Source organism: Octodon degus, unplaced genomic scaffold (assembly GCF_000260255.1).
Source record: "Octodon degus isolate 3935 unplaced genomic scaffold, OctDeg1.0 scaffold00026, whole genome shotgun sequence".
Lineage (NCBI taxonomy): Eukaryota > Metazoa > Chordata > Mammalia > Rodentia > Octodontidae > Octodon > Octodon degus.
The window spans coordinates 2,992,424-3,018,377 of NW_004524602.1; the positions used below are offsets into that span (position 1 = coordinate 2,992,424).

General features: G+C 54.0%; 4 protein-coding genes across 5 annotated transcripts in view; 2 read left to right on the forward strand and 2 right to left on the reverse strand.

The window, feature by feature from the left end:
* Scamp2 (secretory carrier membrane protein 2) overlaps positions 1–2,718 on the forward strand; it is a 25,936-nt gene extending 23,218 nt beyond the window's left edge. Inside the window, exons 8-9 of the mRNA XM_004628724.2 lie at positions 1,200–1,320; positions 1,486–2,718. Coding sequence (XP_004628781.1) covers positions 1,200–1,320; positions 1,486–1,620 — 256 coding nt within the window. The 3' untranslated portion in view covers positions 1,621–2,718. The remainder of the gene's footprint in view (positions 1–1,199; positions 1,321–1,485) is intronic.
* A 451-nt stretch (positions 2,719–3,169) lies between these two features.
* Positions 3,170–9,141, forward strand: Ulk3 (unc-51 like kinase 3). 2 transcript variants are annotated; one of them, XM_004628725.2, is made up of 16 exons: positions 3,170–3,315; positions 3,677–3,817; positions 3,899–4,019; positions 4,534–4,638; positions 5,323–5,466; positions 5,595–5,677; positions 5,899–6,054; positions 6,138–6,243; positions 6,455–6,495; positions 6,729–6,831; positions 6,957–7,021; positions 7,104–7,188; positions 7,260–7,300; positions 7,556–7,603; positions 7,751–7,817; positions 8,093–9,141. In XM_004628725.2, exons 1-16 carry the CDS (start codon positions 3,214–3,216, stop codon positions 8,107–8,109), a joined length of 1,425 nt encoding a protein of 474 aa, XP_004628782.1. In that variant the 5' UTR covers positions 3,170–3,213; the 3' UTR covers positions 8,110–9,141. The 2 variants fall into 2 exon arrangements, with proteins under 2 accessions (XP_004628782.1, XP_023568288.1); XM_023712520.1 differs by having other exon boundaries at positions 3,680–3,817.
* A 5,489-nt stretch (positions 9,142–14,630) lies between these two features.
* Positions 14,631–18,060, reverse strand: Cplx3 (complexin 3). The gene is made up of 3 exons (XM_004628726.1): positions 17,890–18,060; positions 16,727–16,814; positions 14,631–14,855 (listed from the first exon to the last, which is right to left on the reverse strand). The coding sequence occupies exons 1-3, from the start codon at positions 18,051–18,053 to the stop codon at positions 14,631–14,633; spliced, it is 477 nt and encodes a 158-aa protein (XP_004628783.1). The 5' UTR covers positions 18,054–18,060.
* An 843-nt stretch (positions 18,061–18,903) lies between these two features.
* Positions 18,904–25,954, reverse strand: part of Lman1l (lectin, mannose binding 1 like) — a 13,888-nt gene continuing 6,837 nt past the window's right edge. Inside the window, exons 7-13 of the mRNA XM_023712519.1 lie at positions 25,049–25,104; positions 24,440–24,572; positions 24,018–24,166; positions 22,659–22,726; positions 21,485–21,608; positions 20,736–20,863; positions 18,904–19,107 (exon numbers count right to left, since the gene is read on the reverse strand). Of these exons, the coding sequence (XP_023568287.1) occupies positions 18,981–19,107; positions 20,736–20,863; positions 21,485–21,608; positions 22,659–22,726; positions 24,018–24,166; positions 24,440–24,572; positions 25,049–25,104 (785 nt within the window). The 3' untranslated portion in view covers positions 18,904–18,980. The remainder of the gene's footprint in view (positions 19,108–20,735; positions 20,864–21,484; positions 21,609–22,658; positions 22,727–24,017; positions 24,167–24,439; positions 24,573–25,048; positions 25,105–25,954) is intronic.

Consider the following 25,954-nt stretch of genomic DNA (forward strand, 5'->3'; position numbering starts at 1 on the left):
TTTTTTTTTTTTTTTTGAGACAGGGTCTCGCTATGCAGTTCAGGCTGTTCTTGAACTCACTATATAGCCCAGGCTGGGCTTGAACTCCTTCTGCATTAGCCTCCCCAGTGCTGGGATTACAGGTGTGCATGACCGTACCCAGCCTTTATTTTTTGTTTTGAGACAAGGTTTTCTTAAGTCATGAAGATCCCCAAGCTGGTCTCAAATTTGAGATCCTCCTGCCTTGGCCTGCCAGAGTGCTAAGATTACAGATGTTCACTAGAAGACTCAACTTCACTCTTTGAATATAGTCTTTTTTATGCACAGAAATTTTTATTGCTTAATTTTCTGGTGCTGATTGGGTACAAGGCCTCACACATGCTAGGCATGAGCTCTACCATTGAGCTCAGCCCAGAGTCCAGTTAGTTTACGGTTTTTAATACTGATCAAGTCTAGTTTATCTGTCTTTTTCTTTTGTTTCTTGTGCTTTTAGTGTCACATCTAAGAAACCACTGCCAAATTTAAGGTCATGAGGAGCCATGTCTGTTTTTGCCATGTGTGTTATGGTTTATTTCTTTTACAGCAGGGTCTCACTCTGTATAGCTTAGGCTGGCCTCAACTTGTGGTGATCCTCCTGCTTCAGCCTCCCATGACCCTTGTATTTAGATCTTTGGCCAATTTGTTGGGGGGGGGTTGTTTTTTTTCTTGTTTTTGTTTTGTTTTTTTTGTATTTTAGGGAAAGGTCTATAGGGTGTTCAGGGTCTCACTACTAGATTGGACTTGTCGTGATCTGTGATCCGTGATCTGCCTGTTTACAGCCTCCCAAGAGCTGGGATTACAGGCATGTGCCACCACACCCAGTCTCAATTGTCTTTGGCCAATTTGGAGTTAGATTTTCTATCGGGGCAGTAAGGATCTGTTGCACCAGTACCATTTGTTGAAGAGACACTTTTTTCTCCTATGGTTTTAGCAGCCTTGTCAAGAATAAACTGATGCTAAGTACATGGGTTGATTCCTGGACTCTCAGTTGTTACATTTATTTGTCTGTCCCCATGCCAGGAAGCATGAGGCTGTTCCTTTTGACAGACAGGAATACTGGGGACCCGTGCTGTAGGACAATGCCCAGGTGGCAGCTGGGACATAGCAGCCCCAGGGAGAAGGATCCTCACTCAGGGGCCCAGTCCCACTTAGTGCCCTCTGGCCACCTCTTCCCTTTGCAGTGGTTGGATCGCAGCCCTGTCTACATTCCGTCACGAGTCCTTGGCTGTGTCGATCATCATGATGGTGGTAGCTGGCTTCTTCTCTCTCTGTGCTGGGCTCTCACTGTTCCTCCTGCAGCGGGTGAGTGGGGCTGGGCCTTGCTTCTGTCTGGGTTCTCCACTCAGGAGGCCCTGTGCTTTTGTTCAAGGCACATGGGTGGGCATGCGGGGTCAGCTCCTGATAGCCCCCTGGAGGTGTGACCTGGGTGACTGAGTTTCAACATTCCTCATCCATCTTTTTCCCCAGGTGCATTCTTTTTACCGCCGGACAGGAGCCAGCTTCCAGCAAGCCCAGGAGGAGTTTTCCCAGGGCATCTTCAGCAGCAGGACCTTCCGAAGCGCTGCCTCCTCTGCTGCCCAGGGAGCCTTCCAAGGGAATTAGCCCAGCTCTGGCCTCTTGCCAGCCTCTTCTGCACCTGCCTTGAGCTGCACTTTCTGCAGTGCCTTATGCAGTGGGGATGCCCAGCACCCACCTGGTGTGTGTGTGGCGGGGGGTTACTGTTGTGGCTCTTCCTCCATGCTCAGCAACCAACTGTCCCTTCCACAGAGGGAAGGGAGAGGGAGGGACAGGGACTATTTTTACACACAAGAAAAGAAAAAATAACAAAGCTGTCTTTCCTTGTCTGGTGGTGGTTTGGTAAGATACTTTTGTCTCTGGAAGCAATGGGCCTAAAGCTCTCGTCCCCGGACACACATGCTCCCCATCCCCCCACACACAATGTGGTCCATCCTGGGCCCATCATAGCTGGAGTTTCCTGCCCATCCGTGTCCCAGGGCCTACTGAGTCTGTGGCCTTTATAGTTCCACTCTCCTGCCAGTCCGGACTAAGCTTCCCAAGGGCTTCCCTTTGGTGAGCTGCAGTTGGATTGGAAGGGTGGGCATCTCTGATCCCTGAATCACTCTAGGGTGGTCTCCGAGCTTCTCTAGCTGGCCACCCACAATCATTTTTCTCATATACCCTGAAACCCTGCATACCCTCCTGATGTGCACCTGTGGCTCTCTGGGGCCCTTGGTGAGCCTTTCTAAATGTCCAGTGGCTACGGTGAGGGATGGGGAAGGATGAGGAACACTGATCCAGTTGGCCTGCCCAGTGAGTAGGAGGAAGGTCTGGCTATCCTGGTGTGGTTTGCTTGGCCTGTTTGTTTTGATTTTTCTTTCCTGAGGGACTGCTACCATTTGCCTTAGCCCCATTCCTGTCCCTTCCCCCTTGCTGCTTCAGCAATATCCAGCTTAGGACACTTGGGATGCAGGAGGAGCACTCTCCACCCACCCAGGAAAGGATGCCTGGGAGTCTAAAGCTCCCAAACTTCTGGGTGTGGGTGGGAGGCAGGTCTTCCACAGCCCACTCAGGCCTGGTGCCACTGAATGACAATGACAGTCATGGGGTTTGTAAATTCCTTTCTAGTATTTTTTTCCTTCATGTACAAATGTATATGTTATGACTCCATTTTTGTGCTTAAATAAAAGTGACATTTTCAGACGAAGTCCTGATGTCTGGTGGGTGGGGGAGGACAGTGTGAGCCACCCCAGATAGGCACTGAGGATACTCAAGATGCCCCCTGCTTGGTCAGTTCCAACAACCTGGGTATAAATCCCTTCCAACTGGGTGACATCAGGGGGAGGCAGACGACCTCTCCCAGAGGCATTTTCTTTTCTCAAACTTTACTTTCAGAGCTCTGGGTGTTGAGAAACAGCACCTGGGGCTCTCCTGGAACCCCCACTCTGTACCACGCCAGATTGCTTTACCCTGCCCAGCACGTGGGTGACCCAGCCAGGGCAGGACACCTGGTTAACATCATCAGCAGCCCTTTTCCTCGGGCCTCGCGCCCCCAAACCGGCTTCACTGGGTGGTAGAGAGCAAGGAGGGGGCGGGGCGGGCGAGGGCGGAGTCTCCCAGCGCTTCCGGTCGGGCCTCCAAAGCCTTGCTTGCCAGCCACCCCACACCGGAACCGGGAAGCACCTGCAGTGCGCGGGCATGGCGGGGCCCGCCTGGGGCCCCCCGCGGCTGGACGGCTTTGTCCTGACTGAGCGCTTGGGCAGCGGCACGTACGCCACAGTGTACAAGGCCTATGCCAAGGTGGGTGTGTGCTGGAGCACCGCGGAGAATTGGGGACCCGGGTGGCAGTGGCAGCTGAAGACTGGGAAACGGAAATCGCCTGTTGGGCTGGGAGGAGTCCGGGAGGGCGCTGCAGGGACCAGTTAGGAGGCTGCGGGCAGTGCCATAGACCTGGTAGCCGGCCTGGTGGGCACCTGGGATGCAGGGCAGGTGGAAGAGGCCGGGGAAGCCAGAGTTTCAGAATCAGGTGCCTGACTGGGAATGGAACCCGGGAGGCAAGGTGGGGAAGGGAGAGGAGGGAGCAGACGGACCTAGAGCCCTTCCCGCCAGGCCCGGCCCAGGCACTTCCAGGAAGGCACCCCCAGATCTCCTGTCCCCATAGAAGGACACCCGCGAGGTGGTAGCCATAAAGTGTGTGGCCAAGAAAAGTCTGAACAAGGCGTCGGTGGAAAACCTCCTGACTGAGATTGAGATCCTCAAGGGCATCCGGCACCCCCATATCGTGCAGCTGAAAGACTTCCAGGTGCCAGCCTGGGGCAGGGCTCCCCCAGGGGACTGGAGAAGGGACACTCTCTTCAGGCTGCTCCTCTCCCCCTAACCACAGTGGGACAGTGACAATATCTACCTCATCATGGAGTTCTGTGCAGGGGGTGACCTGTCTCGCTTCATCCACACTCGTAGGATTCTGCCTGAGAAGGTGGCTCGGGTCTTCATGCAGCAGTTGGGTAAATGCCTCTGACCCCAGCGTGACCCCCATCCCATGTTTGCTGCTTTTCCCCCAGCCCACCCTATCCCCAGGATTTGAGCCTTGGCCTTTTCTGCCCTCCATCCCCATACCTGGCTTCAGGATGCTGTGAGAGAAATGAGAGAAACACCTCATAGGGTGATCAGGCTTCCACAGTGGAACATAACATAAGGATCCTGTAGAACATTCCGTGGCCCAGTAGGTGGAACTCAAGTGCTTTGGCAAGGGAAAGCACAAGATCCTTAGCAGTGAGGGCATCACAGGAGGCTTCTGGGAGGAAGGGACAATTAAGAGTGCAGAGGGAGGAAGGCTCTTAGAGGGTGGCAGACTCTTAGAAATAACAGGAGCCTGGTGCTTGTATGTAAAGCCTTCAGTGGAGAGCCAGATGGAAAGTGGGGCTGTGCGTGGCCAGAGGGGCTGGTGGAAGCCTGAGTAAGGGAGGGATCAGCAGAGGGGCTCCTCTGACTTATATCCCCCTGGGTCCCACTGCCCAGCTAGTGCCCTGCAGTTCCTACACGAGCGGAACATCTCTCACCTGGATCTGAAGCCACAGAACATTCTTCTGAGTTCCTTGGAGAAGCCCCACCTGAAATTGGCAGGTCTGAGTCTAGAACAGCATGGGAGAGGTTTCAGGGTGGGTGAGGAGAGGCCTCTGTGTGTGGGGTCCTGCAGCAGCCTGGGTTCTCAAGGAGCTCTGTTGAGTCACCAGCCAGGAACAGCCCAGGTGTCAGGGCTGATCTCATTGCCAGTCAGCAGGACCTTCCCAGGCCACCCCACTCAAGCCCATTGATGTAACAGGTAGAGCTGGGGCTTGGTAGGAGTCAGTGTTGGGACTCAATCTGTGTACAAGCTTGGTGCTCTGCCCCGCAGTCATGGGAAATAGTGCCATAGAGTGACCAGGAGCAGGAACCTGTCTGTGACCTAGGCCCAGACAGTCCGTCACCGGGGTTGGGGCTAGGACTGTGAACTCAGTCTGGGGTAGCCTAGGAGGGTATCAGGAGGGTGGGTATGGCCCGGAAGAGACTTGGACAAAGAGAGACTTGAGCTGGAGGCTAGAGAACATGCTGCAGGACAAGCTGCTGGACACTGAGAGACCGGGCACTTGTTCCTGCAGCTGGTGTGGAAGAAGGTGTCGCAGAGGCAGGCAGGTGGGTGGTATTTCCAGGCTGGGCCCTAGCTTGTATCCTGGGGGGGAGCCTGAGGTGAGGCTTTATGTCAGGAGCCCAGGCCTCTAGGATGTGAGCCTCACCACCTTCCTCTTACTTCTTGTCACCTGCCTACAGACTTTGGCTTTGCACAGCACATGTCCCCATGGGATGAGAAGCATGTGCTCCGAGGTTCCCCACTCTACATGGCCCCCGAGATGGTGTGCCAGCGGCAGTATGACGCCCGTGTGGACCTCTGGTCTGTGGGGGTCATCCTGTATGGTGAGACCGCTGTCCCTTGCTCCCTACCCCAAGGGCCAAGGCTCTCCCTGAGGGACGTCAGGTTCCTCTCCCAGAGCAGGCTGGGCTAGGCTCAACCCCTTCAGCCTCCACTCTGCCTCCTTCCTCAGAGGCCCTCTTTGGCCAGCCGCCCTTTGCCTCCAGGTCGTTCTTGGAGTTGGAGGAGAAGATCCGGAGCAACCGGGTGATTGAGGTGGGTGAGCTTTGGCCCAGGGGAAGAGCATCAGTGACCCCCCAGGGATGGAGGGGTCAGGGCCTGAGATTTTAGGCCCCATTCCCACCGGGGAAGGGACCATGTAGCAGTGGGCGGACCTTGGCTATCCATGCTACATTATCCTGACGCACCATGTTCCAGCTGGGTCTCAGATATGCCCTTAGGGTGCTGACACCCAGTCCTGCCTCCTCCTACTACAGCTACCCTCTCGACCCCCACTGTCCCGAGACTGTCGGGACTTGCTTCATCGGCTCCTGGAGCGGGACCCCACCCGTCGCATCTCCTTCCAGGACTTCTTCGCCCACCGATGGGTGGACCTGGAACACATGCCCAGCAGGGAGAGCCTGGAGCGAGCGGTTAGGCTGACGACAGTGGGGGGCGGGGGTGGTTGAGGATCCAGTCTCTACCCTATCATGACTCCTGTGTGCCTGTCCTGCAGACGGCTCTAGTGGTGCAGGCTGTGCAGAAGGACCAGGAGGGGGATGCCACGGCCGCCTTGTCGCTGTACTGCAAGGCACTGGACTTCTTTGTTCCTGCCCTGCACTGTGAGTCCTGAGTTAGGCTTTTTACCTAGGTACAGGCAGGCTGGGGATGGGGTGGGGGGAATGTAGCTGTAGCCACAGATTCCAGAGGAAATACCCTATTCAGGAAAAGAGGCTGAGGTCACCCCTGGAACTTGGTGTCTGGGGGGTTCTGGACAACTTGTGTGGGGCAGGGTGTTCCTCAGACTCCTCATATTAACCTCACCTTCTGCAGATGAAGTGGATGCCCAGCGGAAAGAGGCAATTAAGGCAAAGGTTGGTAAGACTCCCAAGCTGAAATAGATGGCAAAAGGGGGAGGGTCTGGGTACCCCAGCTCTCTCAGGACTGGGGCTACCCCTTCTGTAACTAACATAGGATAGGGAAGGTTGGACCACCTTCTTCTGGCCCCTGTCCTGAATACAGCTTGGGGCAGTTGCTGAGGGCCCAGAGGAGAGCTTGGAAACAGGCACTGGCAGGGTAGGCAGCCCTCACACCTGCCATCCTGCAGGTGGGGCAGTACGTGTCCCGCGCCGAGGAGCTCAAGGCCATCGTGGCATCCTCCAATCAGGCCCTGCTACGGCAGGGGACCTCTGCCCGGGACCTGCTGAGAGGTGGGCCTTGGTCCTGGCTTACCCTCCCAAACCTCTTCCTCTTCCCAAAGCGGGCAGGTTGGGGTGGCCTCCCTGTGATGTGCAAATGTGCTGTCCCCTCACCCCAACTTTTGCCCTTACTCCAGAAATGGCCCGGGACAAACCACGCCTCCTTGCTGCCCTGGAAGTGGCTGCAGCTGCCATGGCCAAGGTTTGTGCCTAGCAGAGAGCTATGGATAAGACAGGGAGGATTCCAAACGCGAGCCCAAGTGACCAGTGTCCCTGCATTCCAGGAAGAAGAGGCCAGTGGGGGCGGGGAGCAGGATGCCCTGGACCTTTACCAGCACTGCCTGGGGGAGCTGCTGCTGCTGCTGGCAGGTGAAGCCCCTGACTACACCGCCCGCCTGTGCCAGGCTGCCCTGTCCTCACTGCCTGCCCTCTCTTTACAGCTGAAGCCCCAGGCCGGCGGCGGGATCTGCTTCACACAGAGGTGCCAGCAGAGCTGGGAGCCTGGGCTTTCTCCTCCTTTCTACCTGCTCCTGCCCACGGGGCCAAAACAGGCTCCCTGGAGAGATCCCTGCCTGTGGGGTGGCGTCTGGGCATTTGGGCTGGGAGCCTCCTGGGGAGATGCAGCGAGTCAGCAGGGAGGCTGTTCTGGTGGGGCAGAAGTCGTGGGGTGTCTTTGAGTATAGAGGAACTGGGGTGGAGCCCGGCTCACCCACACGGGTGCATCCTCCTTCGGCAGATTCAGAACCTCATGGCTCGGGCTGAGTACCTCAAGGAGCAGCTCAAGGTGGGCACAGGGGTCTGGACAGGCTGAGGGTGTGTGGGTCCTTGCCTTTTTATCTATGGCTGCCTGTCTTCTGTCACCTCTGTGTGTTGTGGCTCCTGTGTTTGCCTCTGACTGCTTCACCCCTTGTACTGCCTCAATGTCCCACAGATGAAGGAGTCCCGCTGGGAAGCAGAGGGCCTGGACAAAGAGGGGCTTTCTGAGTCCGTGCGGAGCTGTGAGTCCTACTTGGGGCCTGGTACCTCACTGGAGGGAGGATGGTGGGGCTGGGCCTGGCCTCTGCCTTCCCTGCTGCAGACCTGAGTTTAAACTAAGCAAGTACATATCTGTAATCCCAGCTCTTGAGAGGCTGAGGCAGGAGGAATTGTCATGCGTTTGAGGGCAGCCTGGGCTACATAGTGAGTTCAAGGCCAGCCTGGACTACATAGCAAGACCCAGTCTCAAAAACAAAAAAAATGAAGAATGTGACTTTGCCTTTGCACCCCTCCTCAGCTTGCACCCTGCAGTGATCGAGGACAACTGGACAGAGCTTGGGCAACCTGGAGTGCAGGGCACACCAGGAACTCAGTGGCCCTATGTACTGTGGAGCTTCCTGGATGGACATCTCCAGCCACATCCTGTGGCCTGTGTTGTCTGCTGGAGCCCCTGGCCAGTCTCTGGGAGAAGAGGGTCCCTTGGGGGACCCTTGCCATTTAGTGACTCCTGAGCTCTGTGCCTGTCACTTTTGCTCTGAGAGGAGAGGAGGGCCGGGCCTTTTAGCTCCAGCCTCTCTGCCAGCAGGCAGCCACTCCCTGGGCCACCCTTTCTGGATGCTGTTATTCCAGCGCGCCCCCTTCACCCGAGTGGGGCACTCAGGGACCCCCATCATACGGCGTGCACTCTGTTGGGGCTCACACCTACTCCTGCCTCAGTCCTGTAAGACCACTTTTCCAGCCTAACATCAGGTCCTTTGTAGAGTGACTCAGGGGCAAGGTCCTCAGTCCTTAAACCTCTCTCTCTGGAAACCCCACGTCCACTAGCCCCTGAGCTAGGAGGTGTGGGAACTGCCTAACCCTCCCTGAGACTGCAGGGGACCCAGTGCAGACCAGCTACCTGGTTCTAGGCCTGACACTGCTGTGTCGTGTGTCGTCCCCCCCCCCCCCCCCGTGTGACTGTGGGCTACCCTTTCTCTTTCTGGGCTTGGATCTCCATCTCTGCTGGGCCCACTGATATCTCTGCAGCCCATGCAGCTCTTTTTTTATTTTATTTTTTGTGGAACTGGGGATTCAACTCAGGCCCTTGTGCTTGCCAGGGAAGTGCTTATTCTACTGACCCATCTCTCTGGCCCGCCATGCAGCTTTTTTGAGGATGGTAAATTTACCCTGGAAACAAATGTGCATACTGATGGGTTCTTGTTAAAAGGTGGAGAGGGTATTGGTAACTCCAAACCTCTCTGCCTTCAAACACCGCCTTAGATGAGGAGTCCTGTGTCTTCCTGCTGGAGGTTGGGTATAAAGAATGCAATTTGTTGTTTCTCTATTAAATTATTTTCTGTACTTGTATGACTGACTCTTCTTGCTTCTGGGAAAACTGGAAAGGTAGCTCTGATCCCAGGCAGGGGCAAGAGGAACCAGGAAAACTGGCAATCTGAGGAGCCCTAGGACATCGCCATAAAGATCAGTAGGTAGGGCTGGGGAGATAGCTCAGTAGAATAAGTGCTTGCCTGGCAAGCACAAGGGCCTGAGTTCAATCCCCAGTAGTGCAAAAATAAATAAATAAATAAAATAAAATAAAATAAAAAGATTAGTAGGTGCATGACCTCCACCCTCAGCCTGGGACATCAAACTGACTGCTTCTGTTCTGTCTACCATCCAGGGGGATGGAGGCAGTAGAAGCTCAGACATGGGAACCCAGCATGGCCCTTGCCCTCAGCACCTGGGCTGAGTGACAGGAGCTGTCCTCCAAGTGCCCATCCATCCCCTGCCAGTCTCCAGACCTCCCACCCCTCAACCTGGGCCCATAGTGGGCAGCAGGCTGGAGTAGAGAAAGGGCAGGGATCTTTCCACCAGGATCCATGCCCTTAGTGTGACCAGCTGTCATTGGGAGTATCCCTGAGGAATAAGAGAGTGGACTCCCCAGTCAGCAGGAGCTGCTGCTTAGGCTTTGCAACATCATTGAGCACCCACCCCCTGGAAGTTGTGTGTGTGTGTGTGTAGTGGCTGCTGGCCTGCACCTTCTGAGGGCACCACTTCCCACTGCTAGGGGGCAATGAGAATGAGGGTAGGTGCTCCATGGGAATTGGGAATGAGGTGATGTACGTGGGCAGGACTTACATAAGAGTGCAGTTTAAGATGTCATTTTCTTTTTTGTATTTTAGGAAAGTGTCTACAGGGTGTTCAGGGTCTCATTACTAGTAGTGATCCGCCTGTTTACAGCCTTCCAAGAGCTGGGATTACAGGCGTGTGCCACCATGCCCAGTCTCCATTGCTGTCTCAGCATGCCCTGTGGGTGGGGCCAGCACAGCAGGCTTGGGGATTGAACCCCTGGTCCCTGTGCCTGCTTGCAGATGCTTTAATCCGCTGAGCTATTTGGCTGGCCCTATAGATGTCATTTTCTAAATCTAGGGAAAGAGACATTATCTCTGCAAATGGGCCCGATGAGGACTCAATATAACTGAATGTCATGGCCCAAACCAGTAATCCCAGTGCTCTGGGAGGCTGTGGCAGGAAGATCACAGATTTGAACTTGTGCAACTTAGTAAGACCCTGTCTAATAAATAAACGACTGGGGATATAGTTCAATGTAGAGGCCCTGGGTTTAGTTCCTAAATAAAAAAGCTATTTCCACCTCTCATATTCAATACTTTGAAGGTCTCAGAGCAGGACCTATATTCCACAGCAGTGTACAGATCCCCACCTCTGTCCCACCCTTCGCTTTCACTCAGTCACCCAAGCTCAGAACCAGCACTGGGCCACACCACGGGAGCACCCAGATCTGGACTCAGCTTAGGGAGAGGGGGGTGAGCCTCTGAAGAACCCACTGGGAGTTCCCAGGTGTGCTGTGCCTGCCTGCATGCCTATCCTATGGTTCACTGGGAACAGGGTGGAGGATAATCTGAGTTCGTGCAAGGTCATCTGGAAGGGCTCCTGTCCCCAGAGGCCAGCTGGCCACCTCAGCCCTCCTTGAAGGTGAGGGTAGGGATGAAGGGAGAAGGAACAGTAATGGCTATTTTCCCCACACTAACACCTACATACTTGAAGTCTCACAGACACAAAAGCACAGGAAGCCCTGTGCATGCTCATAGATGCCTGCAGAACTCATGGCTGTGTTCTTGAAGGCACGGCATTTTCCCAGACAGGCTGGAGTAGCCAGGACCCTGATCACTCTGCTTCCCAGGCCTCATGAAGACTAGAAACAATGAAGATGAGAGGATCCCAGGTTAGAGGCAGGATGGCAGGGTTCAGAGGACAGAAAACAAACTCCTTCCCCTGTGCTGAGCATCAGCTGGGGCAGCAGTAACTGTGAGCAGCTCAACTCAGTGAGGGAACACACCCCAGATGTCCCCAGCGCCTGCCTGGGGCCTCTGGTGTCTGCAGAGGGACCATCTGGCTATCAGAGAAAGGGAGATCTGTGCACCCCCAGCCTTGGCTGCCCTCCCTACTCCCCCCACCCCAAGGACCAGCTGGCCTTGGAGCATCATCCTCCTGCTGCTGCTGAGAACTGGCCTGCTGGCCTGAGCTGTCTGGATGGGGGAAGCAGGAGAGGGACTGGAGACTCTGTAGATAGGGCTCCAGGTGCCACAGATCTCCCTGAAGTCCTTTGGAGTAGAACTGGAGCCCCAAGGGTGCTACAGGGGAGACCATATGGGGGGCAGCCATCTTGGTTTCCCCTCATTCTCTGGGAATGGAAGAGTGTGGGAAGTGACAGAAGGGTGTGTTTTCCACCTGTGACATTTCCTGTGTCCTCAGACCACCAGCAAGGGAAAGAAGGAAAAGAAAAGGGGGAGAGGATAGGAACATGAAAGGGAAAGGCCCAGATCACCAGGCTGTGGACTATAGGGCTCTTGTAGATTCTAGGCACTGTGGAAAGAGAAGTTTAGGGGGGCAAGTGGGTTTCTTTATGGCCTCTATGATCACTTAGGAAGCATGTGATCATTTAAAATAAGAGTAGAGGAACTGGGTATGGTGGTGTACACCTGTGATCCCAGCACTCAGAGGTTGAGGCAGGAGGATCGTTGGGAGTTTGAGACTAGCCAGGGGGTTATGAAAGTGAGCACAAGGCCAGCCCGAACTTCAGAGCAAGAACCTGTCTCAAAAAAAAAAAAAAAAAAAAAAAAGAATGAAATAAAAGGAAAAGAAAACAGGACAACGAGGTCTAAGTGCTGGGCAGACACATCCAAAGCCAGAGGCCCTGAAGCAGGGAAGGTATAGGAGGGCACAGATTAGGAATGAGAGGGACACAGAAGCACAGCAGGGCCAGCAGAAAAAGAAGGACCAAGGCAGACAGGGTGAAGCCACTAGAGGTGGAGACCTCTCAGCCACCTCTGCCCAGGGCTGGCTCCCACCCCAGAGATTTTCTGACCCTCTTCCAGGGTCACTGTAGACAGCTCAGGGCCTCTTGGGACTCCCAGTCTTCAGAGGAACTATTGTAGAAACCCAGCCCCCCTTCCTGACTCTAGGCGCCTGACAGCCCTGCTCTGACAGGGCTCAGTAATCCCCCCCAAAAACACACACACACACACACACACACACACACACACACACACACTGCCTGCCACTCTGCCCTGCTCTGGACCTGGCAGCACGGAGCAGGCAAGGGCTGTCGGATCCCATTAAGCAGAGGGCCCCAGAGGGCGCAGCGCTGACGCGGGCTCTGCTGCTACGCGTGGCTGGGCCTCCTCCAGTTTGGGAAGGTCAGGAGGGGGCTGTCCCTGGTGCAGGGCCCTCCCCAGGAACTCAGGATAGCAAGGTGGGGGTGGGGTGGAGGTGGTGACAGCCCTGGGTCTCCAGCTCCCGCCTGCTGATTTTTCTGCCTTTCTGACCCGTATGCAGTTTTGATGTTCCATGTTCTCATTCATAAGGAGTCTTGTGACACCGTGCCCTTGAACCCAGCCTGCTCCCACCAGTCCATCCTGGTGGCTCCCAGAGGCCCTGCTCAGCCTCCAACTGCCCAATCCCTAGGCTGAGGGGGCACTAAGGCAGCCTGCAGTGGTCACCCTCCACCCCCTGAGACTCCTGCCCTGTGGACTCAACCCTTCCCCCACTTCGTGCCACTGTACTGGCCCAGCCCTATAAGGGCACCGTGTGACACTTGAGCTCTTCATTTTTGCAATTTTAAAAAATGTCTCAACTCATGCTTCACTGCATAGGAACAAACTCCTCTGAGGGCACCAGGCTTAGTGACAAGACCAGCTTCCTGCTTTACACCAGGCCACCCCAGGCCATGTCAAGCCAGGTGTCAGCTAACCACAGCCAGACACAGCATCACGTAGTCTCTACACACCTCTTCCCCCTCACTTTGTTTTAAAAAATGTAATACTGTGCCTGCCTGGCAAGCACAAGGTCCTGAGTTCAATCCCAGTACTGAAAAAAAAAAAAGTGTTACTACTTATTGATATGGTCTGTCATGTGTCAAGGATAGTACAGATGATCATCCTTTGGGGTCAGAGATATGGCTTCCTATAGGGGCTGGCACTGATGTCACTTCCCTCCTACAAAGCAAAAGACCTTCCCAGCAAGCAGGAGGCTTTAGGTCCCATCCCCCAATGATCAGAAGGAAAGAAACACATAGTCACCCTGTCAAACATGTATTATTGTTATTCTGGGTGGGCTCACAGAAGGAAAGGACCAGAAAGAAGCTACACAGCAGTGCTGGGCTGAGGTGTACTCGCTTTGTCTTCTTCTGGTTCCATCTGTTTATACATTGCATCTTGGGAATGGGTACAGACACAAGGGCCAGAGAGAGTGGTGACCCCCATGCCCCATCTGGCCACATACAACTCCATCCAGCTGGCTGTCACATCTGCCCCAGCCCCTGAGCCCTTCTTAGTTCACCCAGTCTCAAGCTGGACCTGCTGCTCCCTTAGTTAGAGCCCTCCAAGGAGAGTCTGAACTTCCTATAGGGGCTGGCACTGATGTCCCCTGGTGCTGATGTCTCTTCTCTCCTGTGAAGCTGTAGGTGAGAAGGAAGAGGTCACCCTCTATGGGAAGACCCTGGGGACTGTGAGCTCCCAGACTTCAGATCAGGAAACAATGGGAAGATGGCCATGTCATCCGGAATTTTTATTTTTCACTGAGTTGGAAGAGGAGATTCCAACTATGGAATCCAGAGAGAGAAGTCGGCAGGAACAGAACAGAAATTGGCTGGGCCCTGGGCCCAGAGAGACCTGGATCTGCTTGGGCAGCTGCTCAGTGCCAGCCCCATCTTTGGCACTCTGCCCCTCTCAGCACTGCTCAGCTTCAGAGCCCGGGTGGCAGCTGCTACAGCCACGGTACAGCTGCTGCCATGCCCAAGGAGCCCAAGGAGGGCCATGGGCTCAGCTCCATGTGGCTGGGATGCCATGCCAGAATGTTAGAAATTATCTGCTCTATTCCCATTTTACGGGTGACGAGATGAAGCCAGAAAGAGCAGCCTACAAGGACAATAGAGGCAGAGACTGGAATGCAGCTTCCTGTCTGCTGAGGGTGCTGCCCAGGGTCCCCTCTGGTACCTGAAAGAGCTGGATGCATGGGAAATGTATCTCTGTGTGTGCCAGGGGTTTCATGTCCCTCTGTAAGTGTACCCATGTTCAGGAAGTGGGGGCACCCCCAGAAAGGACCAGATCTTTCCTACAGACTTGAGGGTCTCCCAGGCATTGTGCCATGGGATAGGGTAGGGAACGGGAACTCACTCCTGTGGAGAGGGAGAGACCAGAGGTAGCTTGGGCATGGGTGAGAAGGGTCAGAGGCCAAGCTGAGCCAGGGAATAGAGCCCCAGTGGGGCATGGATCCCTTTTGGCCCTCATGGAATCCCAGCCCTCTGGCTGTCCCAGTGGCCACCCCAGGGGACATGGTCACATGATGTAGCACTTCTCAGCAGATTGCTTGAGGTCTCCCAGTGTAGTCTGGGCCTTGTCCTTGAGGGAGCCAATATCCAGGCCAGGGAGGCTGGCCAGATGCCCAAGCACTGAGGCCTTTTCCTCCTCCTCCTCTGTGTCCTCCTCAATCATCTTGGCCAGCTCCCGGGGCAGCTCCACATCCCCACCTGCCATTTGGATCTGGCTCTCATCTGTCTCATTCTGAAAGAAAGAGGGGTGGGCTGAGGACAGGAAAGAAGCCTGGTACCCAGGCTGTATTCCCACACCCTGGCATCAAGTGTATGTTGCAGGGGTATACAGACCTCACGCTTTGACTCTGCATGGTGAGTAAAGAGGAAACAGAATTGTCTAGGAGTCACACTGTCACCACCAGGTGGGTCTTAAGTGACTACTGTTAACCACAATAAAGAACATAGCTAGCAATAGTGATAAATATCATTTAACTACACTAGCTCATGGCTGATGTCAAGCTGGGTGCTTTACATTCTTGCATGGAAATGCATTAGGAAGTGTAGGTACTGGTGCTGTTGTCTCTACATTATAAATAAGGAAACAAAGGCTCAGATCATTTAAGTAAATTGCCTGCATCACACAACCAGGACGTGAAGGAGATAGATTCAAACCTATGTCGCTGATGTCAATGTCCATGTTCTTCCTGGCACCAGCTGATAAACAATGCATTTTTGGGTCCCTCTGAGAGGAACTGGGACTTTCTGTCCCCACCCCACCCTGTGTGTGTGTGTGTGTGTGTGTGTGTGTGTGTGTGTGTGTGTATGTATAACTGGGGCTTGAAACTAGGGCCAAGGCCTTTGCATTGTGCTACATCCTCAGCCCTTTTTAATGGAACAGGTATGTTAGAATGAAATAAGTATATGTATGTTACTAATTCTAAGGTAAATTTTCACCAAGTTGCTAAGTTGTCCAGGTTGGGCTCAAAGTTGTGAGCCCCCTGCATTAGGCTCCTAAAATGCTGGATGCTAAGATTACAAGTGCACACCATCATGCTTGGCTGTGTCGTGTCTCTAGTATGCCAGTGCCAACATTTGAGGAAGGACTCCATTTATTCTTAGCTGCATTTAGAGTAAGTCAGGCTTTCCAGATCAGTTTTCCCTTCAAGAGGCTTTCAAAAGAGCAGTGCCCTGTGGGGAGCCAGGGGCAGCAGGGCCTCAGTAAACATTTGTTGCATGAGTGCATGTGATGTCTATGTATTTGATCTTTCAGTTCAAGTGAAGATCAAGGTCAGGAGTGTTGATAGCACTTGACTTCCTTGCCCTGCAGAGTCTAGCTCTAGCACAATTCTGGGCACATGAGGGTGACATTTTTGGAGTGGCTTGTGTCTCAGTTTCCTTTTTTTTTTTTTTTTTTTTTTTTTCAGTTTCCTTGATAGGCAACAGTCTCCCTTAGGCACTACTTAGGGGATGAGAGCTTCATGAAACAGCTCCTGGGCTGCCTGGCCAGTGAGAGGGTCCTTTGTTCTCTGTAGGTGCCTGGATGCCTGGGGCACAGGCTCAAACTCCATCCTTCCTTGATTGCATGACCTTAGCCAAGTCCCTTCTTTTTTTCCCCCAAGTCTCTTCCTGTCTCTGAGACTCAGTTTCCTCACTTGCAGGTGGGAGACAGCTGCTCAGCGGTATTACTGGAGGTTTAGGTGAGACTGTGAAGGTGAAGATATTCACACATCCGGCACACACACACACACACACACGCACACACACGCGCACACACACACATCACCTACCTTCTCTCCTCCACCTCACCCTCAGAAGCCCCAGGCAAAATCTGCTTTCTGCCTCTTCCAAGCCCCTGTGGGCTGTGCCTGACCAAGCTAGCATTGGGAGTGGGTTGGAAACGAGAAAGGGCTTGGACTGACACCAGAAACACTGCCAGTCTCCAGAAAATTGGGCTTTCCCTCAGCACCAAGTCCTGGCCTGAAGGAAGCTGGTTAACCACAGCAGTTCATGAGCAAATGAGTGGACAAAACTGCACACGATGAGGCTCATGGGCTGAGAGCGGCAACACCCCTTGGCTGGAGGATCTCAGGGTCCCAGGTGTGCCTCACAGCCCCCATGTACCTTGGGCAGTCGATACTTGTCTCGGAAGTGACTCCGCAGTGTGGCCCGCTCTGCTTTCCTCTGCATGAACTGTGCATCCCGCTCCATCCTGTGGGAGCAGAGGGTGATGTCACCACAAGGGCTGAGGGGGCTGTGAGAGAGGGGTCTCAGGGTCCAGTGGCAGGTGGCATTGGCTCCACTTGCTGGCCAGCATGAAGCTGGGATGCTTGAACCTGGCATGCTAGGTAAGTCTGCTGCCTGTCCCCAGCACAGTGTGCCCCATCACCACAGCTCTGTGTAGAACTTAACCAACTGCCTTTCCCTCCCTGACAACTGTAACCCATGGAGGAGACTATTCACAACAGACTCAGGCTCCATTACCACTTTGTAAGTCATTTACCTTCTTGTTCTGTAAAATGGGGGTGAGAATTTGCAACTCACAAAATTGCCACTATTAAGTGAAGTAACCGTAGCTAATGTTTAATGCTCTCCCACGTGCCCAGGCACTGTGCTGAGTGGTTTACATGCACAAGTCATTTCATCTTCATAAATATTTAAGCCACATAGTATGATTACCACCCTGTTTCCAGAAGAGGAAGGGAGGCACAGGAAGGTTAAGTAACTTGCCTAAAGTAACCCAGTTAATAAAAAGCCATGCCAGGATGTGGACCCAGAGTGCAGTCCTTAGCTCCACCTCAGCTCTGCTCTGTCCCAGCAGTGCAGGAACACAGTAGGCTCATTATGCAGGAGTGCCCAACTCTCAGAACCTGTCTCTACAACTCTGAGCCCTTTCTGAGCAGCTCTTTCCTCAGAGCCTGAGGCTCAGAAAAGCCCTAGTCTGAAGGCTCAGAACAGATCGGATTAAGGGATTACCTGCTTCATCAGAAATGCACGTGCACTTGCCTCCCCACCCTAGGCACGGGTCTTCCTTCCCCATTCCCTCAGGGCCACAGGAAGCTGGAACGGGGTCCTGGGTATGCAGAGGGGCTGGTGGGGAGCAGCTGGAGGACATCCCCAGCCTCTTAGCAAGTTCAAGGAGGAAGAGGAAGGGGCTTGGGCTGCAGGCTGGCCCAGGGGTGGCCCGGCAGCTGCAAATGTCTGTGTGTGTGTGTGTGTGTGTGTGTGTGTGTGTGTGTGTGTGTGTGTGTTTGTGGGGTATCAATGGGGCCAGGAATCCCACTCACTTCTCTTCCACCAGTTGCTTCTGATACTCCTCATACTCTTCTCGGCTCATGCCCTGAGCCTCGGCGGCCGACTTGTCCCCGTCTCCCTTGTCCTCGCCGCCCCCCAGGCTCCCGGTGAGGTTCTTCAGCTGGCCACCCACCATGGTCTTCACCATGAACGCCATGGTCTCTGCCGGCGGGGGCAACAGCGTCGGGTACCGCACGGGCACTGCACGTCCGCGCCGACTTCAGAACTGACTGCCCGGACAGCTCCCGAGAGTCCCGCCCCATTCCCCGGCCCCGCCCCACAGCCCCTCCCCCGTACGCGGGGGGGGCGCACGGGGCTGGATCGGCAGGACCACGTGCAGCCCACACACCCCACGTGCCTCCTCGTTCCACCACGCCGAGCTCCCCGCCGCGCTGACAGCGGATTAGGGCCTGCGGTGGGGGGTTCGCTCCCCGTGGGACCCTGCCTTGTCTCCTCCAATCCCTCCACACCTGGGTAATTCCAATCCTGGATTCCAGGTACACGATGGATTCCAGGTACATTCTGTCCTTCTAGCAGCGAAGCACTCCTGTCCTCGCTTACTTCAAATGCTGATCCCTGCAGCAACCCAAAGAGCTTGAGGCCATAAATGGGGTGGGGGGCGGGGAGGAAGCTGGGAGCCGGAGCAAGAATCCCAGTTAGGGCTCAGGAATGGCTTCTAGGGTTCCTCTATCAGATCCCTGCCTTGCTGTCCCTGGAGCTGCTTAGATGGGGTGAATGGTTTGGCGATTTTGGCGGGGCTGAGTCAGGAGGAACGCTGAGAGCCACCATTCCTTGGCAGTGGAGTTGCAAGCAGCTTGACTCCTCCTTCAGGACTGTTGTATGTTCTTTCTGTGTTAAGACCTTGGCCTCCCTGCAGCTTGGAGCCCACCTGGCCACTCCCTACCCAGAGGAGGTGGAAAGTCAATGAACACATCAAAGCACGGGGACAGAGAAGCTGCTTTAATAAGGTGGGGTTGTGAATGTCAGGAGTCAGCATAGCTGGACACGCAGTGGAAGAGGACACAGCCCAAGCTGTCCATGCCCCAGATGCCACTTGCTTCCCCAGAAGTGGTGTGGATATGGGTCAAGCCTGAGTGCTGGAGAAGGGCTGCCTCCTTGAGGCCCCCAACACCCTGGGAACGGCTGGTGCAAGACCCAGAGGGAGGCTCCCCAGGGACCAGCACTCCTGAAGTCTCTTGTCCAGCTCCTGTCTGCTGCCAGGGAGAGAGGAAGAGAGGACTATTACTTGGGTCTCTCCCTTCCCAGCCTTTTTTTTTTTTTTTTTTTTTTCCTGCTACAGAGTCTCATTATATAGTTCAGGCTGGACTTGAACTCACCTTATAGCCCAGGATGGTCTCAAACTTGCAGTGATCCCCTTGCCTCAGCCCCTGTCCCCCATGTCCTGGGATTATAGACCCTGCCTGGCCCCTTGAAACCCCCTTGAAACCTCCCTCTACTCAATGCCCCAGAGCCTCCCCTTCTCCAGGTTCCTTATGGTTCCCTTTCCCTGCCACTCAAGGTTCACATTTCCCCTTGTCATTTAAGGTTCAATTGTGTGCCTTAGTCCAGAACTGCACTCCTGTGCGTTCCCAGGAGCCCATGATCATTTCTACTTTGTGCCTCTTGAAGCTCAGCACCTTCCACTTTTCCTCCAGGACCAGCCCAGTCCACATGAATTCATTTCGTCTTGAAATTCCCCCAGCATTTCTGAGGCTCAGTGTATCTACATCTGTAGGTGGTACACATTCATTCAGCAAACACCCACTGCCCACCAAGAAGAGTCACCTCCCACCTCCTCCACATTTTGTGAGGGGCAGTACTAGGGACTGGACCCAGACCACTTGCACTGAGCTACATCCCCATCCCTTAAAAACATTTTTTCTTTTTTTGAACCAGGGATTGAACTCAGATCCTTGCGTTTGCCAGTCAAGCGCTCATCCTACTGAGCCATCTCCTCAGCCCCCTTAAAAACATTTTTCCGGCAAAAAAAACATTTTTAAAAAACATGATACAGGGTCTCACTATGCAGCTCGGACTCATAGTGATTTTTCTGTCTCAGCCTCCCCAGTGCTAGGATGACAGGTGTGCGCCACCATGCCCGTTTCTGGGACCATGCCAGTATCCAGGACCAGCACAGCATACGGTACCAGGGATTGAACTTGGGACCTTGTGCTTTCCAGGCAGTTGCTACCTCCCAGCCCTGAGCTCAAACTATCATTCCTTCTGCCTCAGACTCTACAGTGCTGAAATAAAAGGTGTGTGCCACTATGCTCAGCATCCCTCCACCTTTTTCTGTTACCTTTTGCCCAGCTCACAAACTGATCCTGCTCATCTCTAACAGTACTGAGTGTTCCTGTGCCTTTTTTTTTTTTTTTTTTTTGCGGAACTGGGGATTGAACTCAGGTCCTTGTGCTTGCCAGGGAAGCACTTATTCCACTGAGCCATCTCCCTGGCCCCTAGCCATCTCCCTGGCTCCTCCTGTGCCTTTTCTTATCCAGTGAGACCTTTACCTATCTTGGCAGGTTGGAAAACTCCTAATCGCCTTGATGACCCATCTCGAAAGTCCTTTCCCTGTGTCCAGGTTGATTCACTATTTTCATGTGCTTTCTCCTGTGCTCCCACAGTCCCTGAGCTTAGGTCATGAGTGCCAACCGTGGAGGTGTCACTGTCAGCTCCTGGCCACCTCCTCACTGTGGGGAGCTCTGTGAGGCAGGAGTAGATGGGCAGGGGGCTGCATAGGATCCAAGCCTGGATTCTGCTGCTTTCAGTTAACCTGAACAGTGACAGCACAGAGCCACGTGGATAGGCAATGTGGGGTGCCTGACTCACAGGAACCCACCTGAAGTACACATAGTAGAAGAAGCCTGCAGTCTGGATGAGGAGGAAGAGCAGGAAGATGCCAGGCTGCAGGCACGCAGGGGTCCCTGGGTGCCAGCCAGGTAGCCGGGAGCCCTTCCCTGCTGCTTTCTGAAAGGAAAGAGTCTGGGGTCCTCACTCAGCTTGCAACCCAGGAGGGAGGGGGCCCTTGAATCTGTACCATGCTTGGGCCTCATGTGTCCACCCCAGTTATTTTGACTGGAGAGGGGCAGTATACAGTGTTGCTTCCTCCATGTATCTGTGGGAAAAGTGGGAAGACCTGGAGTCTGCAATCATCAGGAGCCAATGGGTCAAGAGATGAAGGGTAGAGGAAGAGGGAGGGATCAGACAGGCACAGGGTGGGGGCAAGGGAAAGACCAAGAAGGGAAGGGTGGCACAGGGCATTAGGGCTCCACTGCTGAACGCTAAGTGATCTTAGACAAAGCCACCCATTTCCTTACAGTCATGAGAGAGTGGACACCGAAGGGGCCCCAGGTCCTGTTGCTGCCAAGTTGGTGCAACTCCCCAGATAGCAGACAGGGTGGAGAGGTAGGACCCATGTCCTCGAACACCCGTGTGCATACTGAGACACAGATACACAGACATGCCTGCTTGGTCCCTGGGAGGCAGGCAAAGACAGTGGTCATGTGGGGCTGCAGAAATGTTGGGAGAGGGTAGCAGAGTCCGGACCTCAGTGAGTGGGGCCTCATGCACCTCTTCCTCATCTCTCACCTCTGTGCCCTGAAGATCCTTGTGCAAGAGACTCAGGATCTGGTCCAGCTCCAAAAAGTGATGTTCGGTGCCCACAGGCAGAGAGACAACCCGGCTTTCTAAGGCCATGCGTGCAGCAACATCCCTGCCGCGGTGGACACAAGGAGGTCACTTATTCAGGTTCCAGTGGCACCCAGAGCATCCTCCATGATCCCTAGGTCAGGGCATGGATGGAGAACAGACACCATCCTTTGGGGGGTTGGTCTTTGTCCCTGTCCTTCTTTTTGGGCTCTGAGACAGATTTAGCCTGGACAAAGATCTCCTTAAAGCTGCTTGGCTCAACCACTGTCTTCCTGGGTTCTGCCTTTGCCCCCCTCTCCAGGCCCCAAGTTATTTGGCTTCTTTTCCTTAGGCTTCTCCTCCTTGCCATCCCAGGCTCCTAGATGTGGTGGGGAATGGGCATCCATGCACCCAGCGATCTACCAGCCCAGGACTCCACCAGTTACTCCTAGGCCTGAGGCTCCATCATGGGAGGCTGAGAGACTGGTAGAGAGCAGAGGAAACCCAGAGATGCCTCTTCTAGCTGGCCTGGTCTTGGCTGTATCCCTCCAAAACCTCTTATCAAATGCTGGCTCCTTCTGAAAGCTGTTGCTGAAAGGAAGCTCAGGTTTACTATCCCTGCCTGGGATGGGAATGTCTCATGAGGCATGATGGTCTTTTCCTTTTATAAACTTCTGTTTCTATTTTTATTAGCACATATTTGTAGTATATAATGATTCTATTTAGCACAGGGAGTTGATATATGTATATGCCATCAAAAAATAAACTCTTTTCTGAGACTGAGTTTCACTATGCCATACAGGCTGGTCTTGAACTCACTCTGTAGCCCAGGTTGTCCTCAAACTCATAGTGAGTCTCCTGCCTCAGCCTCCCAGTACTGGGATTACAGTGCTACCATGCTCGGGGAAGAGTTTCTTTTGATGGTCTTTTAAGACTTTAAACTCATCAGTTAAATTCAGGTCAATTCAGCCAGTCCAAGCCCTAGCCCAAGTCCCTGCCAAGCTCCGTGCTGAGTGCTCAGGAAGCCATGAAATAAAGGGCTGCTGGACCCATGGACCCTCTTCAGGCAGAGGCACAATGGTGGGAGTGGGAGGTTCTCTTCCCTCACCCCTCCTCCCCACTCCCTCTCTCTTACCTTATTTCTTGCAAGCTCTGGAGCAGAGTTCGCTGTCCATAATTCAAGGTGCTGACTTTGGCAGAGTCCTATAGGGGGAAAGGGGCAGCATCTCATCCAAGATCCAGAGTCCACAGTCTCAGGACCACCTTCCTTCCTTGAGGGAAAATGCAGCCACCTCCTTCCAGGGGCTTTAACAGAGTACCAGAAGTCTCTTTGTTTTATTTTTTGGTTTTCTGAGACATGGTCTTACTGTGTAGTCTGGGCTGGGCTTAAACTCGGTGTGTAGCACAGGCTGGCCTAGAACTCAAAAAAATCTTCCTACCTCAGCCTCCTGAAAGGTAGAATCATAGATGTGCAACACCATGCTAGCTTTGCCCTCTTCATTTTAGAGGCACTGTGCTTCCCTCACCTCTCTCTCCATCTGGTATCTGCAGTCTCCTCCTGATCTCAAGCCCCCTTCCCTGAGGGTGCCCTGCCCATCTGTGCCACTCCTGGATTTTTCAAAATCCTCCCACTTCTAATCCCTCCCATCCCATCCTCTCTGTCCCTGCCTCCCAGGGTGTGTGATCTAAGCTGGGGGCCAGGACTGGTTAATACCCATACTTTGAGTCCCTGCCCTGTCAAGTGGCCTGGAAAGGTAGCTGCCTCTGATGGGGTGGATGGGATCTGGCAGGAGGGGTCTTGGGCCTGGAGGTAGAATCAAGAGGACTCGTCCTGTGGGGTGGGATCCTCTCTAAGCTGCTCTGACCTAGGAACAGAAGTATTGAAACCTCAGCCGTCAGAGCCCAACAAACCCTGCAGGAGCTGCTGGCCTTTGCTTGGCCAAATGCCTGGTTTAGCTCCCAGGCCCCCTGGCAGGGCATGCCTGAGGCACGGCTCTCCGGGGAGGAGCCAGGATGACAGTGGAGATGAAATGAGGATTTGTGCAGCCGAGCATTAAGCAAGCCATATGCAAATCACATGTGCAGCCACATGCAAATTGGTACGTAGTCTATTTCTGTCGTTTGTCTGTGGTCCTGATCCAAATTGGATTGCCTCTTCCCTGCCCTGCTGGATGGGCATTTGCTTATCCAGAGACGCTCTCCCACAGGCCATGCTGCCCCACCCTGTGATCATCAACCTTTCACCCCTCCCCTCCTTGCCTGCCACACCTTAGGGGAGACCTGTGCATGGCTCTGACACCTGCTGCTCTTTTTCTTTCTTTTTCTTTTTTTGAGATAGAATCTAACTATATAGCTCAGGCTAGCCTGGAACTCATGGTAGTCCTCCTGCCTCAGCCTCCCAAGTGCTGGGATTACAGATGTGCAGCACCACACCCAGCTCTGGCTGCTCTTTGAAGCCCATAGGTGGCGCTGTGTATGCACACGGGCCACTCACCCATCCGTCAGATCTGGCCCAGCCTAGAGATCCGAGCTGCTGCTTCCATTGCTTCTTGACCTGGGCCAGGTGCTCCGAGAGACCCCAGAGGGCCTGCAGGATGCGGCTGTGTCTGCTCAGAGTCTCCTGCAGGTCAAAGAGCCTTTCCTCTGGAGAACAGGGCAGAGCTAAGATGGGTGGCAACTCTAGCAGGGTAACAGGCAGTATTTTTTGCAGGGGGGCGCTTCTTAGAAGGGGCATCAGAAGGTGTAATTTCTGCCTAAGGACCTCTGGAATATGTCCAGGTGGCGAAGTCAGGATAGGACAGAAAACCTTGGCTAAGGTTCTGCTAAATATGGCTTCAAGTGGCCACCTCCCCATGGGTTAAAGGACTCCTGGTTCTAAGAACAGGGTCCTATGATGCCCCTGCTCCTGGCCACTACCTTCTTCCTGGGCTCTGGCATTTGGCTGTGGATGCATGTTCTTCCTAGTGCCCAGGCCCAGCCTTTCCCTCAGCTCTTCCAGCTGCTTGGCCAGGTGGAGTTGCTCTGTCTCCAGGAAGGGCCTGGGAGAAGCCTGCAAGAAGCAGATGAAAGATCAGACCCCTCAATCCATGTGTGATGCAGAAGTGGGGAGTCTGCCCTCAGGGGCGCACCTCTATGATTAAGCATTCTCCCTCCAGGGAAGAGCCCTATGCTTGGTCACCAACCTGGTTTCCAGCCATGGAAGCTCAGTCTCTGTCACTGTTGCTACCCCTTTCCGCCACCACTCCCCAGCCTCATTCAAGGCCACCTCCTCCGGGCAGCCTCCTGATTCCCAGGCTGGTTCTGACCTCTCCTCTGGGCCCCACAAACTCCTGTATCTGTTGACCACCAGTGCTGGTCAGTGCGCTGTCCTGTCACAACCTGGTCCTGACAGCCTGGGAGGCCTGAGGGCAAAGCCTGGTCCCCAGAGCTGCACTGCACAAGGGAAGGGGTCAGCTCAAGGGGATCTGTTGGGTGTCTGCGGATAGGAGACCCCAGGCTGTCTCACGTGGGCTCAGCTGGCCTCACCTCTGGACTGGGATTGCTCAGACTGAAGGTCAGGAAGGACAGGACATCGTAATCATCTGGAAGACAGGTGGAAAAGGGAAGGTAATGTCCGTGCACCCAGCACTCCAGCCACTCAGCCCTTGTCCCTAGGTTCTGGGTGACTTGGGCGGCCCTTGGACCTTCGTCCTTCTCATGTTCTAGGAGGGCGTGAGGGCAGTCAAGCAGATGTGTGACTTTAAGGGATGAAAACACCTTCAATCCGAGGTGGCCCCATCAAGTGGGAAAACTGAACCATCACAGGCTGTAGTGGGCTGGAGCCATGGCAGCAGACCAAGGGACACCCTTGGTCCCCAGGACATAGCTGCTCCAGGAAGCACTGACACCAGTGACCACTTCCCCACTGTGGCTCTGACCACATTGCTCTCCTCCTCAGAAACTTTCTCTGAGAGCTGGGCGTGGTGATGCACACGTGTAAACCCAGCACTCCAGAGGCAGAGGCAGGTGGGTCACTGTGAGTTCAAGGCCAGCCTGCACTACATAGAGAGACTGTCTCAAAACAAACAAACAAATATAAAAAAGAAACCTTGCCTGAGGCAGGAGAATATGAACTTTGAGCCCAGCCTGAACAACTTGGCAATTTAATGAGATTAAAAATAAGAAAAGTCGGTCTCAAAATGGAGGGCCATGATCCAAAGGAGCCAGAGCAATTGAGGAAGCTGTTTATTGGTGGTCTGAGTTTTGAAACTACCGATGATAGTTTAAGAGAACATTTTGAAAAATGGGGCACACTCACACATTGTGTGGTAATGAGAGATCCTCAAACAAAACACTCCAGAGGCTTTGGTTTTGTGACTTACTCTTGTGTTGAAGAGGTGGATGCAGCAATGTGTGCTGGGCCACACAAAGTTGATGGGCGTGTAGTGGAAC

Bases quoted from the DNA above. Each gene is read 5' to 3' on its own strand.
- Ulk3 (XM_004628725.2), top strand. From the start codon at position 3,214: ATGGCGGGGCCCGCCTGGGGCCCCCCGCGGCTGGACGGCTTTGTCCTG. The intron at 3,818-3,898 runs GTGCCAGCCTGG...CCCTAACCACAG, and splicing joins TGCAGCTGAAAGACTTCCAG to TGGGACAGTGACAATATCTA. The intron at 7,189-7,259 runs GTGAAGCCCCTG...CTCTCTTTACAG, and splicing joins GCTGCTGCTGCTGCTGGCAG to CTGAAGCCCCAGGCCGGCGG.
- Cplx3 (XM_004628726.1), bottom strand. From the start codon at position 18,053: ATGGCGTTCATGGTGAAGACCATGGTGGGTGGCCAGCTGAAGAACCTC. The intron at 16,815-17,889 runs GTGAGTGGGATT...CTGCTCCCACAG, and splicing joins AAGCAACTGGTGGAAGAGAA to GATGGAGCGGGATGCACAGT. The intron at 14,856-16,726 runs GTACATGGGGGC...TCTTTCTTTCAG, and splicing joins ACAAGTATCGACTGCCCAAG to AATGAGACAGATGAGAGCCA.